The 21,373-nt window shown below is 42.8% G+C and overlaps 1 protein-coding gene and 1 long non-coding RNA gene across 2 annotated transcripts in view; one reads left to right on the forward strand and one right to left on the reverse strand.

Moving 5' to 3' along the window:
* The window catches only part of gch1 (GTP cyclohydrolase 1), a 44,292-nt gene that overhangs the window by 9,923 nt on the left and 12,996 nt on the right, over positions 1 to 21,373 (reverse strand). The window contains exons 2-3 of the mRNA XM_074624370.1: positions 15,866 to 15,975; positions 5,856 to 5,911 (exon numbers count right to left, since the gene is read on the reverse strand). Coding sequence (XP_074480471.1) covers positions 5,856 to 5,911; positions 15,866 to 15,975 — 166 coding nt within the window. The remainder of the gene's footprint in view (positions 1 to 5,855; positions 5,912 to 15,865; positions 15,976 to 21,373) is intronic.
* Positions 6,416 to 8,779, forward strand: LOC141761126 (uncharacterized). The gene is made up of 3 exons (XR_012592534.1): positions 6,416 to 6,475; positions 8,133 to 8,209; positions 8,389 to 8,779. It is a non-coding gene; the product is annotated as an uncharacterized LOC141761126 (long non-coding RNA).

The following is a 21,373-nucleotide window of genomic DNA, read 5'->3' on the forward strand; positions in this document are numbered from 1 at the left end:
TTGCTAAGTGTGGGTAAGTGGTTGGAAGATATGGAGAATAGAGGAAGAAGATAAAAAAAAGGAAGGAGACCTGCTGAAATTACTGAGAGAGAGATTGAAGAGCTGGGAAAGTCAAGAAATAAAGCTAGAAGGCCTTAAAACACTATGGGAGAAAGATTTGTGATGTATAATGGAGGAAGAGGAATGAAAATGATATCCAACAATGGGAAATACATACATGTAAGTGAAGCTAAAGGGAAATTCACCCAATACAAAATAAAACACATATATCATTGGACACCACTCAGGGTGGGTTTAATAAATAGCAATTTGTGTTGGAAATGTCAGAGGGCACTTTTATACACCGCATTTGGGAATGCCCAGTCATCCAACCCTTCTGGAATATTACCTACTTATATTAATACTTTGGAATATTTGAGCAGCTGGTGGGGAAGGAAATTACCATTGTCTCCAAGATTATGTTTATTAGGGGCCCACATACCAAGTGGACAAGTTTCAGGTATATGGTAGGCATCCCAGTGGCTGCTAGGACAAAGCTTAGATACTGGAAAACACCCAAACATCCAGAATTAAAAGAATGGGCAAACACCATAATAAAAAACAGCTTCATTTGAGTTTATGCTTAACAGGATGAAGAACAGAAGACACCAGTTTAAGATCCTTTTTGGACTTCTATCACACTGACTGAAAAGCCTGTATAATATGATTGTTGTTCCTGATAGTAATTAATATTATCATATGGTGGATATTCTTCCTAGTCATGCTATTATCAGTATGTCGCTTACACTATTCATTTTTGGCTGGACAGCAGAGGACCAGCCCTACAAACGCAAAAGTCTGTCACTGACTGAGTGACTGAGTGACTGAGTGATGAAGTTACAAGCTTAGTCGGCCGAGTGTTGGAGTTTCCTTATTGGCTGTTGCTCTTTCAAAATGAAAAGGCGGGAACAGTCCTTTATGCAAATGAGCCCGTCCAGCCGACAAGTCCAAAACTTGGACCAAGCTGTCAAACTAGGCGATCTAGTTCTAAAATGAAACCAGATTCAGCAGTGGCATGGACTATTTCTCGTTTTCAGAAGTAGATTTTGGTGGCCGCCATGTTGTTTCCTGTTTGAAATGGCTAGCAGAAAACCAGGGACAAATTTCGTACATGAACGGCCAGTTGAGTCCCGTAGTGTCCTTATCGGACCTGTTGGACATGTACCGCTGGATTTAACATTATAGACATTCACGGACAGACCGTACACGGTCCAGACATATACTTGGTTTTGACCGAGTCTTGTTACTTTGTACTTTATACAGTATGTTGTGGCTTCTGATACCACTGATATTACATGTACTGTAAGCAATACAAAAAATGCCTCACAATATTTAACACTGTACTGTCATACAACAAAGATAAAACAATGAAAAGTTGAGTTACAAAAAAAAGAAACAAAGCCAGGACCATTTAACAGACTATGTGGGATCCCTTCGCTGTTTTCAGACCTGATCATCAGCCGGTACGCTAAGCTGTCATTCAATGAATGCACTAAAAAAAACAAAGATGCTGGTGAAAAAAATTCATAAGAAATAGGGCTGACCCATAAATCGTATTTTCATTGTCATCATATGAACATGCGCGATGAACACATCGCAAAAGGCTGTCTGGAATGCGATGAATCAGAACAATCATTATATTTAGGGATGGTTAACGTAACTAGGTATTAAACTGGCCGTGGGGCTAAAGCTGCATCTCCTCCTCTGCTGCTGTTGGAGCTCTCCACTCACATCAACACACAGTCAGTCAGTCTGTGAACAGCTGATCAGAGAGGCCGCGGTGGAGACGGCTACAACTACTCGTAAGTTCAATCAAACTTTGCAAGTGTAAAGCCAAGACACGTTATCATTACACCTGTTCAACAAGCATGAACATGATGAAACTGTTAAACATGGAGAAAAGCAACGTTTCAATCTGCTCTGTCTGCAGTCTGTCATCCTCTACCGTTTTAGACAGGCACGGTTAGCTTGGCGGCTAACAGCTAACTGTAAACACGTGTAAATTATTTAGTTGAGTTGTGACTGACTTTAATTCCCTCTAGTCAGCAGTGATCTGACTTTAGTTCCCTCTAGTCAGCAGTGATCTGACTTTAGTTCCCTCTAGTCAGCAGTGATCTGACTTTAGTTCCCTCTAGTCAGCAGTGATCTGACTTTAGTTCCCTCTAGTCAGCAGTGATCTGACTTTAGTTTCCTGGTCAGCAGTGATCTGACTTTAGTTCCCTCTAGTCAGCAGTGATCTGACTTTAGTTCCCTCTAGTCAGCAGTGATCTGACTTTAGTTCCCTCTAGTCAGCAGTGATCTGACTTTAGTTTCCTCTAGTCAGCAGTGATCTGACTTTAGTTCCCTCTAGTCAGCAGTGATCTAGTGTTCAGTGTCCGTAGAGTGTATTTTGAAGGAACAGAAGACGTGAAGCAGTGATGCGCTGCAGACTGAGCCTCTGTGTTATTCATTTATTACCTTCATAAAGTATCGGAGCAACGTAGGCTAACCCTCGGCTACACCAGTTAAAACTAAAGCTGGCAGTAGGCTGTGTAGTCGGACTGTTTAGGTTAGTTTATCAGCCCCTCTTCCCCCTATCAGCCCTAATGTTACTGTAGCAGAGGGAGGAGACAGAGGACAGAGGACTGGAGAACAGAGGGAGGAGGACAGAGGACAGGAGGACAGGAGGACAGAGGACAGGAGGAAAGACTGATACTGAATGATGTCTGTGTTCTTCAGTCTTTATAAACTTCACTTAGTATTTTCATGTCAGGAATATGATTTATTTTATTAACATGTTAGATTGTTTCCAGTGAGATATTAAGGAGTTGATATGGTGACTTTGCTGTTGTAAACATTACTGTTGCTGCTCTAGAAACAACATTTAGCCTAGTTATATTTTAAATACACTATATGTATAGCTAATATGCACACTTCAATATTTGCTATTTATCGCAAGTCATATCGTCATCGCAATATTGAACAGTGTTATCACACATGGCAGATGTTCCTCATATGGTGCAGGCCTAGTGTGAGAGGCTGCCCATGCGTAGTATGAGAGTTATGAGAAAGAGTTTAGGTGTCAGTTCTAGTGTTCCCCTTTGACAAAAATCAACAATAAGTAATATTCTTATTGGGAATAAATCTGCATCCTGCGTGAATTGTGCATTGCTGAATAGGGTAGGCCTACGCTACTCTATTTTAACATCGGTCATAAGGGTAATTGGAGAGACAAATATTTTCTGAGGTGGTACTTGGTGAAAAAAGTTTAAGAACAACTGAACTATACCAACGATCTATGGTACAGTATGTTGACGATGTAACTTTTATTAGCTTGCAACGTTGAAACTAAAATAATATCAGTGGGAAGTGACACCAGCTGGGGAAAAAGACCAGAGCAGTTGCTGACGGTAGATACATATGAGGTTATAATGCAACATGATGAGAATTTGGGTTTTCTTTCACCGTTAGGTATACATTAAAGCAGCAGTAGGCGAGATATGAGCAAATATGATTAAAAAAAGTTATTTTTATAAAACGGTCACTATTCACGTAACCTGAAAAAAATCATGTTCCTCTGTGTCCTCCGGTGCATCTGCAAGATTTCACAGACCGGAGGAAAACAAGCAGTAAGAGCTGATCTGAGGTCTGCTGTCCATCTGCTGTCTATGAGAGCAGGCTTTCAATCACTCGCCCAAATCCGACCAAACGGCCAAATATGGCAGCTCTGATCAAATATGAATCAATATTCTGTTATATTAATGTCTATTTCTCTCCTCAGATGTTTTCAGAATCATCTTGTAGTGCACGGTTTAGCTGTAAAATGAGAAAGTTTGTGACGCCACCGCCATTGTAAAATTTCTGTTAAAGGAACTGTTTGTAAGAATCAGAAATGTCTTGTTAACAGCTTCACCTGTGGCCGTTTAGTCAACGAAAGTCAGCGTCCTGTTGCTGGCGCTTGTGCTCGCTCTACATAGACATGAACGATCTAAAACAATGAGGCGACACACGTCAGCTAAAAGCACAATATCACTCTATATTTCAGCTGCTTGGCAGTAATTTTAGCTGACCAGACGAAGGTTTCCTGTGTCTTGTGAAACACGGGAAACCTTTGTTAGTCTGGAGGAGCTGCAGCATTTATTTTGCACAAACGTCCACTGTACATTCACTAGATATTCTCAGAGCTTAACTGACTCTTCTGCAGTGTGGAGTGTGCGCACATGCACGTGAGTGGAGCGAAAGAGCGAGAACGAGCGTGGTGTGTGAGTGAAGGCATGCAGAGGAGCAGAGTACAGCAGAGACTCCGGTCCTGGAGACCAAAGCTACGGTCTCCCCCGCGTCCTCCGACCGCGGCCAATACTGTTTAACAGACGGGCTTCACTAGATACAACCAAGAGGTTATGGTGCTTCTGTGTAGTTTGTGTTGGAGTCTGAGTCTGAACAGCGTAGCCATTCGCGAGCGCGCATGGGACACTGACCCGGATCGATTTATACGTGTAAGAAGTTACAAACAGTCCCTTTAAATGCATTCAAACGGCCCTGATGGAGCTGACCATGGATGGATAAAGAGAACGGAGCTGACGGGAGAGCTAGAGACCACCTTGGACAAGTTAGAGGAAGTAGACACGTGTGTCTACAACTGGTTTTCAAAATAAGGTGTTAACAAAGGGAACTGTATATACAAAATACATCTATGGAAATAAGATTGATTGGATTATATTCACCAGAAGTATAAAAAATCACATGTCCCTTATAAATTAAAAGAAAATACCACTAAATTGTGGGGGAAATGTCTTATTTAGAGCCAGTGTTCTGGGCTACTGTAGAAACATGGTGGCCGGCTCCATGAAGAGGACCCGCTCCCTACGAAACATAATGATTCTTAGTTTAAGGTGATTATACACATATGCTGTATATAAGAAGTGGACGTAGTCACCGTGAAGTCAACCAAAGTTTGTGGACTGCAGTTTTGAAGCCTTGGGTTCGGCATTTTGGCCGCCACCATCTTGTTTTTTTGCAACCAGAAGTGACACAAGAGGGTGTTGCTAAGTGCAACCGAACATTTTTAGGCGACCAAAATGTTACAATTAACTTTCATGAGCTGAAAACACACTGTGAAAGGGTTAAAGTTGTAAGATGAAAACACAGACAACTTCCAGACCGGACAACACTGTGTTAGCGACCTGTCAATCACAACGTAGCCCCGCCCTAAAGCATCCCCTGCTTTATGGTCTATGTGACTCTAAATGGGACCATCATTTACTAAATGAACATCATGCTGTATTGAAGAAGACTTGAAACTAGTGATTGAGACCATAAATTCATGTTTACAATGTTTAATGAGGTAATAAATCAAGAGAGAAGTAGGCTCATTTTCTCATAGACTTCTATACAACCAGAGGAGTCGCCCCCTGCTGGCTGTTAGAAAGAATGTAGGTTTAAGGCACTTCCGCTTTGGCTTCACTTTACAGACCCCGGAGGTGCCCATTGATTATATACTAAAGAAAACATACTTGTTAATATTATATTATATTGTATTTCTGGCAATAGATCCCATATGCTACACACTGTTCCTTTAATTTAATGATCATTATCATGTTTATAATGAATGATAAATGTATGTGTCCAGTACTTGGTTAGTAAAGGGTGTTAGTGCGATAAGCCTGAAGGTATTAGGGTCAGTGGGATCAGATTCTACGCTAGTACACACACACACAAACGCGCACACAGGCACGCACACACACACACACACACTTTTAATAATCAGCTTAAATACACACTAGCTCTCACTCTCGCTCTCGCTCTCACACACACATAATTAGAGTAAATTCACTCACCTGGCCAGCTTGCTGAGGCCCAGGACTCTCTTGTTGGGGAGGTAACCAATGTGAACCTGCACACAGTGAGAAAATTCATCATCATCAAATCATATATTACTAGCAGATAGATACTAGTTAATCCTGTTTTCACTAAATGATCGAGGACTTATTGTGTTCAAAGCTCAGATGAAATGTATGTGGAGGCGAGACAGGTTGCACAGTAGTTCATGTAAATGAAAGTGATTTTTGTAGCTAAAGTAACATCATTTTAGGGGAAACTCAATCTGCAGTAAAATATCCTGACATTCGTGGTCCCCAGAGGATGATTCCTAATGCTTTTGGCTACTCAGACATTTATTCAGGTGAAAGTTTTCCTCTTGACTAACACTTTAGTGTCAATAACTGCTGGGTAGATTTCCATCAAATGATCTGTGACAGTCATGGTCTCAGGGGATGACTCCCACTGATTTGGTGACCTCAAGACAGGCAAGTCCAGATTCAAGTTCCAAGTCAAGTCCAAAGTCAAGACAGGCAAGTCCAGAGTCAAATCCCAAGTCAAGACAGGCAAGTCTCAAGACAAGCAAGTCCCAAGTCAAGACAGGCAAGTCCCGAGTCAAGTCCCAAGTCAAGACAGGCAAGTTCCACGTCAAGTCCCAAGTCAAGACAGGCAAATGCAAAGTCAAGTCCCAAGTAGAGACAGGCAAGTCCCAAGTCCTAAACAATTCAAATGCAATCTTCACAAAATGTAATGCCATTTTAACATTGTTTTGCAAGTCACAAGTAACTCACAAGTCTTTGCACTCAAGTCCAAAGTCAAATCACAAGTCAAGACATGCAAAACCTGAGTCAAGACAGGGAGGTCCTGAGTCAAGTCCCAAGTCACACCCCAAGTCAAGACAAGCAAGTCCCAAGACAAGAGAGGCAAGTCCCGAGTCAAGACAGGCAAGGCTCAAGTCAAGTCCTAGGTCAAAACAGGCAAGTCCTGGGTAAAGTCCCAAATCAAGACAGGCAAGTTCCACATCAAGTCCCAAGTCAAGACAGCCAAATGCAAAGTCAAGTCCCAAGTCAAGACAGGCAAGTCCCAAGTCCTAAACTTTGAGTTTTGAGTCCTAAACAATTGATAATACGCTCTTAAGTCAAGACAGGTCAAGACAGGCAAGTCTTAAGTCACACCCCAAGTCAAGACAGGCAAGTCCAGAGTCAAGACAGGTAAGTCCCAAATCGTAACAGGCAAGTCTCAAGTCAAGACAGGCAAGTCTCAAGTCAAATCCTAGGTCAAAACAGGCAAGTCCTGAGTAGAGACAGGCATGTCCAGAGTCAAGTCCCAAGTCCTAAACTTTGAGTTTCAAGTCATAAATGTGCTCTTCACCAAATGTGATGCCATTTTAACAACAGAGTAATAATATATTACATTTACAAACATCATGAATGCGTTTTAAAATTTGTATTTATTTGTTAAAACAAGTGTGACTGAACTTAATTATAAAAAATATATTTTCAAGTCAAAAGACTCAAGTCTAAGAGAAGCCACGAGTCATTGGCGTTAAAGACAAACCTGCACACTGAGAAAATTCAAGATCAGATTTGTTCTACCAGATAGATACTAGTTAATCCTGTTTTCACTAAAGGATAGAAGAAGTGGCAGCATTACACAGCATTTTAGATTGAGCTCTGTGGTACTCATAATGTTCATTCTTTCCTGCATGGGAAAAATGGCTTGTGACAAGGGGGGGAAAAATCCATCATCTAACATGAGGTGGTAACAATTCATTGGCTTGTAAGTCATAAGTAAGTCTTTGCACTCAAGTCCAAAGTTAAGTCCCAAGTCAAGACAGGCAAGTTTCAAGTCAAGACCCAAGTCAAGACAGGCAAGTCCAAAGTCAAGACAGGCAAGACCCAAGTCAAGACAGGCAAGTTCGAAGTAAAGTCCCAAGTCGAGACAGGCAAATGCAAAGACAAGTCCCAAGTCAAGACAGGCAAGTTCCAAGTCTTAAACTTTGAGTTTCGAGTCCTAAACAATTCATAATGTGCTCTTCACAAGTAAGTCTCAAGTAAGTCTCAAGTATTTGCACTCAAGTCCCAAGTGAAGACTGGCAAATCCTGAGTCAAGACAGGCAAGTGCTAAGTCACACCCCAAGTCAAGACAGGCAAGTCCCAAGTCCCGAATCAAGACAGGCAAGTTCTGAGTCAAGACAGGCAAATCCCAGGTCAAGTCCCAAGTCATGACAGGCAAGTCTTAAGTTAAGACCCAAGTCAAGACAGGCAAGTCCAAAGTCAAGATGGGCAAGTCCCAAGTCAAGACAGGCAAGTCCCAAGTCAAATCCCAAGTCAAATGCCAAGTCAAGACCCAAGTCAAGACAGGCAAGTCCAAAGTCAAGACGGGCAAGTCCCAAGTCAAGACAGTCAAGTCCAAACTCCCAAGTCAAGACAGGCAAGTCCCAAGTCAAGGGCCAAGTCAAGAAAGGCAAGTCCCCAGTCAAGACAGGCAAGTCTCAAGTTAAGACCCAAGTCAAGACAGGCAAGTCCCAAGTAAATACGGGCAAGTCCTAAGTCAAGACCCAAGTCAAGACAGGCAAGTCCAAAGTCAAGACGGGCAAGTCCCAAGTCAAGACCCAAGTCAAGACAGTCAAGTCCAAACACCCAAGTCAAGACAGGCAAGTCCCAAGTCAAGGGCCAAGTCAAGAAAGGCAAGTCCCAAGTCAAGACAGGCAAGTCCCAAGTCTTAAACTTTGAGTTTCGAGTCCTAAACAATTCATAATGTGCTCTTCACAAAATGTAATGCCATTTTAACATTGTTTTGCAAGTCACAAGTAAGTCTCAAGTATTTGCGCTCAAGTCCCAAGTGAAGACTGGCAAATCCTGAGTCAAGACAGGCAAGTGCTAAGTCACACCTCAAGTCAAAACAGGCAAGTCCTGAGTCAAGACAGGCAAATCCCAGGTCAAGTCCCAAGTCAAGACAGGCAAGTCTTAAGTTAAGACCGAAGTCAAATGCCAAGTCAAGACCCAAGTCAAGACAGGCAAGTCCAAAGACAAGACGGGCAAGTCCCAAGTCAAGACAGGCAAGTCCCAAGTCAAATGCCAAGTCAAGACCCAAGTCAAGACAGGCAAGTCCAAAGTCAAGACGGGCAAGTCCCAAGTCAAGACAGTCAAGTCCAAACACCCAAGTCAAGACAGGCAAGTCCCAAGTCAAGGGCCAAGTCAAGGGCCAAGTCAAGAAAGGCAAGTCCCAAGTCAAGATAGGCAAGTCCTAAGTCAAGTCCCAAGTCAAGACAGGCAAGTCCCAAGTCAAGATAGGCAAGTCCAAAGACAAGACAGGCAAGTCCCAAGTCAACACAGGCAAGTCCTAAGTCAAGTCCTAAGTCAAGACAGGCAAGTCCCAAGTTAAGTCCTAAGTCAAGACAGGCAAGTCCCAAGTCAAGTCCCAAGTCAAGACAGGCAAGTCCAAAGTCAAGACCAAAGTCAAGACAGTCAAGACCAAAGTCAAGACAGGCAAGTCCCAAGTCAAAACAATTGTGACTGAACTAATTATTAAAACTTTTCCCATGTGCTAAGTGTGTAGTAGAACTACGGTGGCCGAAATGAAAACGCGAATGTCCGTCTCTAGAGCCAGTATTTGATTTGTCCGTTCTGCGCTACTGTAGAAACATGGCGGCCGGCTCTGTGAAGAGGACCCGCTCCATATGTAGATATAAACGGATCATTCTAAGCTAACGAACACACAACAATTCTCAGGGCGTTTTCACATTAGGTACGATTGATCCGTACCGTGCCCGAGTACGATTGCCCCCCCTCTCTGATCAGCTTTCACATTAGTAAAGTTGTTCCGTCGTAAAGCATCGTAAAACACTTCAACTCAACAGAAACAAAATAAAACTCACCAAAACTGTCGTCGTTAGTCTCCAACAATCACCAACTCTGGTTTGGTCGAAATAAACTCTTATTTCACAGAGTTTGATGTGAAAATATGCCGCTCTACACGTTCTCTCCCTCCGCTGTCGCTCTCTCTGCCCACTGAGCAGCTGAGTGTCTCTCGTTCTTCAGCGGTAGACCATTAAACTAGCTAAATAAAATAACAAACATCGCCCAAACCCATCGCCTACTATTGTTTATATTTTAATGAACCTCTCGTCTCCTTTCCTGCTTTATCATCCATGGCCGTGCAGTTCAGAGAATGAGATCGGCGCATGCTGTGAGCATTTACAGATATATACTATTTGCTGACTGCTAAAGTTACTCACGTTAAATAGCGGTCCACTTCCGTGTTTTGGTACGGTTGGCTTTCACACCTGATGCGAACCGTACCCGGGTACACATGAACCGTACTCCAGACCACCTTTTCAAGTGGACTGGAGTACCGATCGACGAACCGTGCCCGTGTACGGTACAGAGCGTTCACACCAATCAATCGAACTGGACTTTGGGGACAAGGGTACTCGGATCCAGGCCCGGGTCCCTAATGTGAAAGCACCCTTAGTTTCAGGTGATTATACACTAAAGAAAACATACTTATTGATATTATATTATATTTCTGCCAATAGATCCCCCGAAATGCTACACACTGTTCCTTTAGTGTCGGAAGTTCTGGGCCGAACAGATAAACGATGAGCTGAAACTCACTATGAAGCTCTGTAAAGTCGAAGAGAGCTGCAGAATGCAAAATGCCTTAGCTTTAATTTATGTCCAATTCACATCTTAACATCAACATGATAGCTCCATCAGGTTTTCCTCTTCAAACCCAAATTTTGAGTTAGTCTGGTGAGTTAAAATGCTTTAACTGTAACACAGTACACTAGCACCTCCACCTGCTTTTTACTTTAAGGGCAATTCCACTGAAATAGTCAATTAATGGTTTTCCCTCAAGCGTACTTTAAGTTAGTAGCTCCTGTGGTGTAAAAGAATCGCTGAGGTCGAGTAAATGAGAGTTTACCACACACATTAGTTTCAATATGACCAATATGACAGAAACAGACAGAAAAAGACGGAAACACAAGACGAAGACGAGAGCAGAGCAGGTGGATGAACAACAGACGAGAGGAGGAAGAGACGGAGTCATCAGCTGGAGAATCACTGTTGTGGATGTCTGGAGGCTCTAATTCTCTTTACACACACACACACACACACACACGCATGCACGCACGCACGCACACACACACGCACACACACACACACACACACACACGCTCCACTCAAATGTCAGACGCAATTTGTTGACAAGATGAGAGAAAGGGCAGCGGCAACAAGCGTGCAAAGATCTCTTTTTCTTCCAGTTTCCTCCCTCTCTGCTGGAGCAGCCTGACATATTGACATGAAGCAGAGCGACTGTGACGGACGCTTTTTCCCTTATCTGCACACAATATTCATATTTACTGGCACATGCTGGGTGTGACGATGGGGCGAGGTAAAAAAAACATGTTTATTTAAGTTTAGTCACTTTTAGTTGATAGTTTTGGTTTACGTCACATTTACAGTTCGTTTCCAGCAAACTAAGCTCAGATGAACCCACAACACTACCTGTCCAGTACCAAACGGTAGACAGATAAGAGTTGGTGGAGGCCAAAACGGAGCTAAAAGGAGAGTGAATATGCTCCAAATGAATGCTAATATTGCTCCGTGTCTTTTGGACAACTGTTTGCTAACATGTTAATCATAATAACTTTATAAAGTGATAATAAGTCTGGGCTATGTGTTTAGGGGGAAAATATTTATGACAATGTTAAATATGTATATGTATATAATAATAATGCTTGTTTCAACACACTTACAGTTGCCAGTTTATTAGGTACACCTATTTAAAAGTAATGTAATAAATCACGAAGGTTCTATTATTTTGCCTCTCTACAACAAAAAGGTAGAAGAAAGTAAGATTTATTGCATAGCTGTTGTATTAGACTGCATTAGTTACTATTTAGCTGTAAAATGAGAAAGTTTGTGACCCTCTCGGTGGGCGCTACTTGGTTTTGGCTCGACTGTTTTCAACAAGGCTGCCGGGTCATAAACTTTCTCATTTTACAGCTAAACCGTGCACTACAAGATGTTTCTGAAAACATTTGAGGAGAGAAATAGGCATTACAGTAACAGAATATTGATTCATATTTGATCAGATGGCCGCCCGCCCTGCGCCCGGTTCTGCTCCAGGTTTCTTCCCAGTAATCGGGGAGTTTTTCCTGGCCACAGTGCGCTTGGTGGATCCTGTTGGGTCTCTAAACTATGGTGTACGGTCATAGACCTGCTCTATATATAAAGCGTCTTGAGATAACTTCTGTTGTGATTTGACGCTATACAAAAATAAATTGATTTGATTTGATTTGATCAGCGCTGCCTAGTTAGACCATTTGATCGGATTTTGACTGACTGACTGACAGCTGCGTCAGAGAAACCTCGGCTCTGATTGGTTGGGTGCAGTGGAATCTTTCAAATGCCATCAGGAGTGCTAAAAGGAGGCAGAGGAACTTGATTTTGACACAGATTATCTGGCTCATGTACTACTGTCAGGGTATAGTAACAGTTTGAGCAAATATGACTAAAATTAATTTTTATTTAAGTTACCAACTGCAGCTTTCAACAGTTTTGTGGGTTTAAAGGACCAGTGTGTAACAATTAGGGGGATCTATTGGCAGAAATGGAATATAATATTAATAAGTATGTTTCCTTTAGTGTATAATCACCTGATAATAAGAATCATTGTGTTTTCGTTACCTTAGAATAAGCCGTTTATATCTCCATAGGGAGAGGGTCCTCTCCACTGAGTCGTCCATGTTTCTACAGTAGCCCAGAACGGACAAACCAAACTCTGTTAACTTTTCCTGCTTGGACTGAAGTCGATAACGTTACTCGCTCCCGTCGCCGTCGCTCTCTCTCTCTTGCTTCACCACTCACTTCCCTCATACACATACTCTGAGCACTGGCTCTGCTCCAGATGGCTCTAGAGAGGGACATTTGCATTTTCATGTCGGCCACCGGAGCTCTTCAACACGCTTGGCACACAGGAGAGGCTTCAGTTGGTTGCAATCTTCTCACCTCAACGCTAGATACTGCCAGATACTACACACTGGACCTTTAAGTTTCGTCTCACAAAATGTCTACAAAGAAAGAACGGGCATTTTAACTTCCTAGAAAAGTGTATTTCTTTTCCACCTTTCTTTTTTATACATATATGTTTTTTTGTATATCATTTGAAGCAGGAAATTACCGAAAAGAGATAGAGGACAACACGAAACAAAGATCCGCGGATGGACCCAAACTAGACACCGTAAAGTGTGCCAAACCTCTAAAACTGCCTTTCTCTCCATAACTAGTAGCTCTTCGGTTTACACTTAAAAATGACCCCTCAATAGCCTGAAAAATACATCACATTAAGAAGTACTGATAACATTTTATGGGACTTTTAAAGGCTGAATATGAGACCAAATGAGTTTTTTTACTTATTTGTATATATTTATTCCTCAGAGGTTGAGACAGACAGCGGCTCTGCTGATCGTAAAGTTAATAACAGTCTGTAATAAACTGCTCTTGTGCTGCAGACATTGAAACAGTTTATCAGCAGCCAGTTGCTACCTGTAGGCCGTCTGACCAACAATAGAGGAGGATGAAGGAGGAGGAGGAGGAGGTGGAGGAGACGATCTCTCTGTGTGGTGAGTCACTGAGACACAACAGACAAACAGACGGACAGATGAGAGAGGCTGGATAAGAGGCGACGCTGCTGACAATGACGAGGGGAGGGAGCAGGTTTAGGGACATGAACAGCCACCTGATGGCCACTACACACACACCCTAACACAGTAGGTGTTGTAAGTGTTTGTGTGATTCACTGCTGTCATCAGAGCCCATTTACACCGGTGGAAAAGAACGAGCTGCCAGCCCCTATTGTCTTAAACGACATGCACCTGCGGGCGAAGGTGGAGGGATGAAGGACGCAGAATCAGAAAGAGGGAAGAGGCCAATCAGGTTTCTCAGTGGAGACTGATGTGAAAGCTGCAGCAGGGAGGAGGAGGAGGAGGAGGAGGAGGAGGAGGAGGAGGAGAGGAGGAGGAGGAGGAGGATGAGGAGGCTAAAACAAACGCAGGATAAACAGATCTGAGCTAATCTGATTGTTTCTCATGTTCTCTGTTGTTCAGACCAGCAGCCTCCAGATAAGATGGTTTTTAAGACACACATCTCTTACCATGTTTGTGACAATCTTTTTGTATTAGATTAGGAATAGTTGCAGCTTCCTCTAAGAAACAAAAAAAGTCCACTTTATTGATTCTATCAGAAAGCAAAGAAACTTGGCTGCAGCAAAGTCGTTTTTAGTAGTAATTTATGCGCTTGGTGTTCAGTTGGACATTTCTGCCACGGTGGCTGTGAACACTGGAGATACAGATACAGCATATGTAGACATGCATTAACAATTATATATCTGTCAACCTTTTTTTTATCATATGTTAGTAGATGTATCGGTGTGCGGGCCTGTATGCAGTTTGTGTTTTTGCTTATTTTTAATTACAATATATGTATAATAATTAGGGCTGTCAATCATTTAAAATATTTAATCATGATTAATCACATGATAGTCCATAGTTAATCGCAATTAATCGCAAATTAATTGCACATTTTCTCTGTGTAAAATATACCTTAAAGAGATTTGCCAAGTATTCTCTTATCATATCAGTGGGCAAATATGCTGCTTTATGCAAATGTATGTATATATTTTTATTGGAAATAAATTAACAACAAAAAACAATGGCAGATATTGTCCAGAAACCCTCACAGGTACTGCATTTAGCATAAAACAATATGCTCCAATCATAACATGGCAAACTGCAGCCCAACAGGTAACAACAGCTGTCAGTGTGTCAGTGTACTGACTTGACTATGACTTGCCCCAAACTGCATGTTATTATCATAAAGTGGGCATGTCTGTAAAGGGGAGACTCGTGGGTACCCATAGAACCCATTTACATTCACTGATCTGGAGGTCAGAGATCAAGGGACCCCTTTGAAAATGGCCATGACAGTTTTTCCTCGCCAAGATTTAGCATAAGTTTGGAGCGTTATTTAACCTCCTTCATGACCAGCTAGTATGACATGTCGGTACCGATGGATTCCTTAGGTTTTCTAGTTTCATATGATGTATGATTTATCTTCACTTTTGCTTTAAAACTGACCCCGCCACAACCTAGAAATCGCAAGTTGTGTTAATGCGTTTGAGTTTTGGTTTAAACTTGTTCTAATAGATTTATTTATTTATTTAATTTAATTTTAAAGAAATTCGTTCACAACCCGAAATCATGATGCCTCTGGCCAAGGCTATTGCTTGCGCGGAGGCCATTCTCATACCTTTTTCCAGCCATTATCTTCTATTTATTCAGGGAAGACGGGGCCTAGCTACTAGCTAACACACACCAGAAACTTTAAACAGAATACTGTTGATCGAAAGCACTTCTTTCTAACTTTTAATCTTGATTTTAGATAAAAAAGGGAGATATAGTTCTCCCCTCCATGGAGAACATGTTCATTAGTGAGCTTTACAGGTGGATTTCGTTACCTTTACATTTTTTTTTTTTAAAGTTATTTTTTTGGGGGCATTTTCCATTTTTATGACAGGACAGTGGATAGAGTCTTGAAAGGGGGGAGAGAGAGAGAGTGGATGCGGAAAGGGCCACAGGCCGGATTCGAACCCGGGCCGCCGCGGTCAGGACCAAGCCTTAATACATGGACGCCCGCTCTACCAACTGAGCTAACCCAGGCGCATTACCTTTACATTTTGTGTCAAAGTCAAACTTTCGGAACGATGGTGACGGTAGAGTAAAGGTCAGAGGGTCACTAAACTTATCAGGATTCATCCTCTGGGGGCCACGAATATTCACATCAAATGTCAGAACAATCGGACGTGTAGTTGTCAGACAAATGTGCTGGACAGACGGACTGATACAGTGTGAGCGTCCTCAGACTAATGTGATATTATCTATGAATGAATAGATTAAATTATGAATTCTAATGAAGAACTAGCAGCTTCTTCAACCAGAGGAGGAAGACCTGTCTGTGCTCACCCTGCCGAAGATGGGCACCAGGTGATGTTCACACATGGAGAACATGTCGATGTCTTTGACGATCACCATCTCGTCATGGTCCTCGTCGAAGATGGCGTCGTTTAGCACGTCTGCGGAGAAAAAAAATGAAGGAGAGATGAAACGAAAGAAGAATCTCCCGTAACGACCAAACAAGTTCGCTTTCTTAACATATTTTTTTTTTTTTAAATGTACATACTTGGCTACCTCTCTTTCAGTCATTAACTTCACTATTAGTTTATTTATTCATTCATTGATCTAGGGCTGCATCTAACAATTATTTTCATTGGCCATTAATCTTTTGATAATGTTCTCGATTAATCGATTAGTTGTTTGGTCTATAAAATGTCAGAAAATTGTGAAAAATGTTGATCAGTGTTTCCCAAAGCCCAAGTTGACGTCCTCAAATGTCTTGTTTTGTCCACAAGTCAAAGATATTCAGGTTACTGTCATAGAGGAGTAAAGAAACCAGAAAATATTTACATTTAAGAAGCTGGAATCAGAGAATTTCGACTTTTCTCAAATCAATTATCAAAATAGTTGGCAATTAATTTAATAGTTGACAACTGATCAATTAATTGTTGCAGCTCTAATTTGATAAATCTATTTCTTTAAGAATTTGTTTTTTTTTAATGAATTTTGCATTTATTTTCATCAATATATTGACCAATTACTGTATTTAATTTAATGATTATCAATTTTAAATCCATTTAGATTTTTTTTACATATTAATTAGGAGGTTGTTTATTTACTATAAAGCTATTTTACTATTAGTTTATGTGCTATATTTGTGCCTTATTTTATGTCTTTTGCAAATATTTATCTCTGGAGTTTTTAAATGTGTACAAAAATCGTCCTGCTTCACTGTCCGTCCCCTCGAGAACGGACAGATGGAGACCACCAGGGACGCCCGGTTCACCTCCACTACTTTTCATTGCAGACTTTGGTGTTTCTCTCTGGCAAACAACGCCTTCTAATTATAGCTGTGCTTCCATACACTCCTTCCTGTTGTTGCTTTATTGCATTTTTCAGTTGCCGGGGGTTCAATAAACCGCTTTATCTGTTTGTGACGACGCAGACGCCTCTCGCTCTCACCGCAGCATTTTTTAATTTCCTGACTGGCTATCTGTTGGAGGGAATGATGGAGGGGGGCGAGGTCACAGAAACAACAGAGAGCGGACTTGTTGCTTCAGTCTCTGCTGCTTATTGTATGAAGCTGGCTGTGTAAACAGTGCAGCAGGTTGTTTAACACACTCAGACGCTCTTTTAAGTCTCTTTTGTTTTACCATTTTTGTTTGTCTGATTATGACGCAGTATGAGTCACGATGCCATGGCACCCTTTATCATGAAGATCTCTCTCACCACCACAGTTTTTTTGTCTTATGGTGTCTATTGATCTTATTTGGGACTTTTGACAGCTTTTTCTCTGAAGATGAGGCGTTCTGCTTTGGGACAACTAGCTTCTCTTCTGGCACAATAAACCAAAAGTATTTTGTATTCTTTCTTGGTCCATTTAATGTGATAAATCTTTCAACTGATTGTTCTGATAGTAGCTGCTCCTGGCCGCCGTGCAGCTCAACACTCACACTGTGTTATGACGTTAGCTGTTATCTTGCACATCCTAACTGCAGCACATTTGACATGCTTTGAATTATGATATAAACCTGTAATTAGTGCACATTCAACCTGGTTCTTTAAATGTAATTATATGTTAAATACAGTCAGTAACAGAATATTGATTCATATTTGAACAGCGCTGCCTAGTTTGACCGTTTGGTCGGAGTTCGCGGGTGATTGACAGCCGGCTCTGATAGACAGCAGACCTCAGATCAGCTCTTACTGTCAGAGGGTGTGTATCCTTTGTGTTGTATAAATTGTGTGCTGTTTGAGGCTATGTGTTGTTATGAATTGCAATCTGCAACCACACCACTAGATGCGAATTCCAAGATGGCCGCCAGACCAGTCCTGTGTTTGTGTGTCTGCATGTGAGCTCTGAATTTATGTTTTATTTATGTTTTATTTTATCTGTTGATCTGGCTGTTGTAACGTGTAAAGTGTCTTCAGCTTGTACTGGACTGAGAGCATAGTGCCTATTTATTGGTTTCTTACAAAATCCATAAATTACAGCCTAGCTTCCTCTGCTAGCTATAGCCTGGGCCTTTTCAACCTGCTACAGCCTAGTCTCCTCTGCTAGCTGCAGCCTGGACCTCTTCAACCTGCTACAGCCTAGTCTCCTCTGCTAGCTGTAGCCTGGGCCTTTTCAACCTGCTACAGCCTAGTCTCCTCTGCTAGCTGTAGCCTGGGCCTCTTCAACCTGCTACAGCCTGGGCCTCTTCAACCTGCTACAGCCTAGTCTCCTCTGCTAGCTGTAGCCTGGGCCTTTTCAACCTGCTACAGCCTAGTCTCCTCTGCTAGCTGTAGCCTGGGCCTCTTCAACCTGCTACAGCCTGGGCCTCTTCAACCTGCTACAGCCTAGTCTCCTCTGCTAGCTGTAGCCTGGGCCTTTTCAACCTGCTACAGCCTAGTCTCCTCTGCTAGATGTAGCCTGGGCCTGTTCAACCTGCTACAGTCTAGCCTCCTCTGCTAGATGTAGCCTGGGCCTGTTCAACCTGCTACAGTCTAGTCTCCTCTGCTAGATGTAGCCTGGGCCTCTTCAACCTGCTACGGCCTGTCCTCCTCTGCTAGCTGTAGCCTGGGCTTCTTCAACCTGGTACAGCCTGTCCTCCTCTGCTAGCTGTAGCCTGGCCCTCTTCAACCTGCTACAGCCTGGGCCAATTCAACCTGCTACAGCCTGGGTCTCTTCAACCTGCTACAGCCTGGGTCTCTTCAACCTGCTACAGCCTGGCCCTCTTCAACCTGCTACAGCCTGGACTCCTCTGCTAGCTGTAGCCTGGGCTTCTTCAACCTGGTACAGCCTGTCCTCCTCTGCTAGCTGTAGCCTGGCCCTCTTCAACCTGCTACAGCCTGGGCCAATTCAACCTGCTACATCCTGTCCTCCTCTGCTAGCTGTAGCCTGGCCCTCTTCAACCTGCTACAGCCTGGGCCAATTCAACCTGCTACAGCCTGGGCCAATTCAACCTGCTGCAGCCTAGCCTCCTCTGCTGGCTGTAGCCTGGGCCTCTTCAACCTGCTACAGCCTGGGCCTCTTTAACCTGCTACAGCCTGGGCCTCTTCAACCGGCTACAGCCTGACCCCCTTTGCTGGCTACAACCTAGCTTCCTCTGCTAGCTGTAGCCCGGGCCTCTTCAACTTGCTTCAACCTGCTACAGCTTGGGCCTCTTCAACCTGCTACAGCCTGGCTTCCTCTGCTAGCTATAGCCTGGGCCTCTTCAACCTGCTACAGCCTAGCCTCCTCTGCTAGCTGAAGCCTGGGCCTCTTCAACCTGCTACAGCCTGGCTTCCTCTGCTAGCTATAGCCTGGCCCTCTTCAACCTGCTACAGCCTGACCTATTGGTTATTGGTTTGGACATGTTTCATCCACTAAAACCTTCCTGGCCTTTTTGTCTCACAATCATTTCTATTTTCTGGATCACATCAGCTCATACAACCTGCCTTTCTAGCAGGTACACACAGGAGACTGCCATCATTTCTAACGGTGTTGGTACATTGGACTTCAGTTTATCAACCAGGGACATTTCATCCTTCTGGATTACAAAGACTTTTGGACTTTCTACTTGGTGTGTAACAAATCTTATTCCTTTGTACTCTTACATGTTATTGCAGCAGTTCCACGACTCCTCCTCTTTAATTTTGAACAAACCGTCAATGAAAGATAAACATATGAACGTTTTAGCACTGTCCTCAGACGTGTGTTAATCATTCTCATGTTGTTCATCTCTGGAAATGTTCACCCAAACCCAGGGCCCGCTATTCATGGTCCCACTGTCTCTAATCTGTTGTTTAATGATTTTTGTGATCGTAAATCATTGGGCTTTCTACATGTCAATATCTGTAGTTTGTTGCCAAAACATGACTATTTAAAAGCCTGGGTGCACACTGCAAACCCTGATGTTCTGGCTGTCTCTGAATCATGGCTTAAGAAAGGTGTCTCGGATCTAGAAATTCGAATACCGGGTTACAATGTCTTTCGTCAGGATAGATCCACCAAGGGTGGCGGCGTGGCTATATTTGTAAAAGATCATTTGCAATGTTCTGTTACGCTGTCTAAATCAGTCCCCAAGCAATTTGAACTGTTACTGTTAAAACTTAAACTGTCAACAAATTTCACTCTGTCTGTTGCTGTTTGCTATAGACCACCCTCTGCTCCAGCATGCACATTAAGAGCTCTCGGTGAACTGTTGGCCCCTCACATTTCCTCTGAGTTTGTCCTTCTGGGTGACCTAAACTGGAATATGATCAACCCCCCTGATTTAGTTACACAGCAATTTGATGCTTTAAACCTCTTTCAAATTGTATCTGAGCCAACCAGACATAATTTGAAATCACCCTCATCTGCCACACTGATCAATATTATTCTCACCAACACTCCATCAAACTACCGATCTGGAGTCTTCAGTCAAGACTTGAGTGACCACTGTGCCATTGCATGCGTTCGTTCCGGCCTCTCTGTCAAACGTCCACCGGTGATTGTGACCAAGTGCTCACTGAAAAACTTTAACAATCAGGCCTTCCTGCAAGATGTTGCAGCTGTGAACTGGGAAAGAATCAATCTTATCCCCTCAGTGGAAGATGTCTGGTCTTATTTCAAATACACCTTTAGCCTAATCATTGAGAAACACGCCCCATTGAAACGATTCCGGACGAAGAATCGCTACAGCCCCTGGTTCAGTCACGATTTGGCGGCTCTGATCCGCCTAAAAAACACCTCATGGCGGAGAGCGAGGTCTTCTCAGTCTGCTGCCGACTGGCTGGCCTTCAGACAATGCAGGAACAAAACAACACAGGCGATCAGGAAAGCTAAAATCAGTTATTTCAAAGAAGAATTCTCAGCCAGTGGCTCTGACGCCAAGAATTTTTGGAAAACAGTCAAATCCATGGAAAACAAACTTGCTTCTCCGCATCTACCCACTTCTTTGATTTTTGATGACATTGTTGTTACTGATAAACAACGCATGGCCACACACTTCAACCAACATTTCGTGAAATCATCTAATTTCTTTGGTGCAGCTGCCACTGAAACGGATTCATCTAACACTCCTACTTCATCACCCAGCGTTAACAGCTTCTCCCTTCAACCTGTTAAGGTTTCGGAAGTCCTGGATGAACTCATTAAGTTAGATTCAAACAAGTCAGCTGGATCTGATGGGCTTGACCCTGTGTTTTTAAAATCAGCCGCTCATATTATTGCTTCCCCTATTACAAGCCTGTTTAACCTGTCATTTCATCTGTCTGTTTTCCCCCTTGACTGGAAATCGGCTACGATTCTCCCCCTCTTAAAAGGAGGCTCTGGCTCTGACCCGAACTGCTACAGGCCGATTTCCATTTTGCCCTGTCTGGCCAAAGTCATAGAGAAACTGGTACATAAACAAC

Source organism: Sebastes fasciatus, chromosome 2, assembly GCF_043250625.1.
Source record: "Sebastes fasciatus isolate fSebFas1 chromosome 2, fSebFas1.pri, whole genome shotgun sequence".
Taxonomy (NCBI): Eukaryota; Metazoa; Chordata; class Actinopteri; order Perciformes; family Sebastidae; genus Sebastes; species Sebastes fasciatus.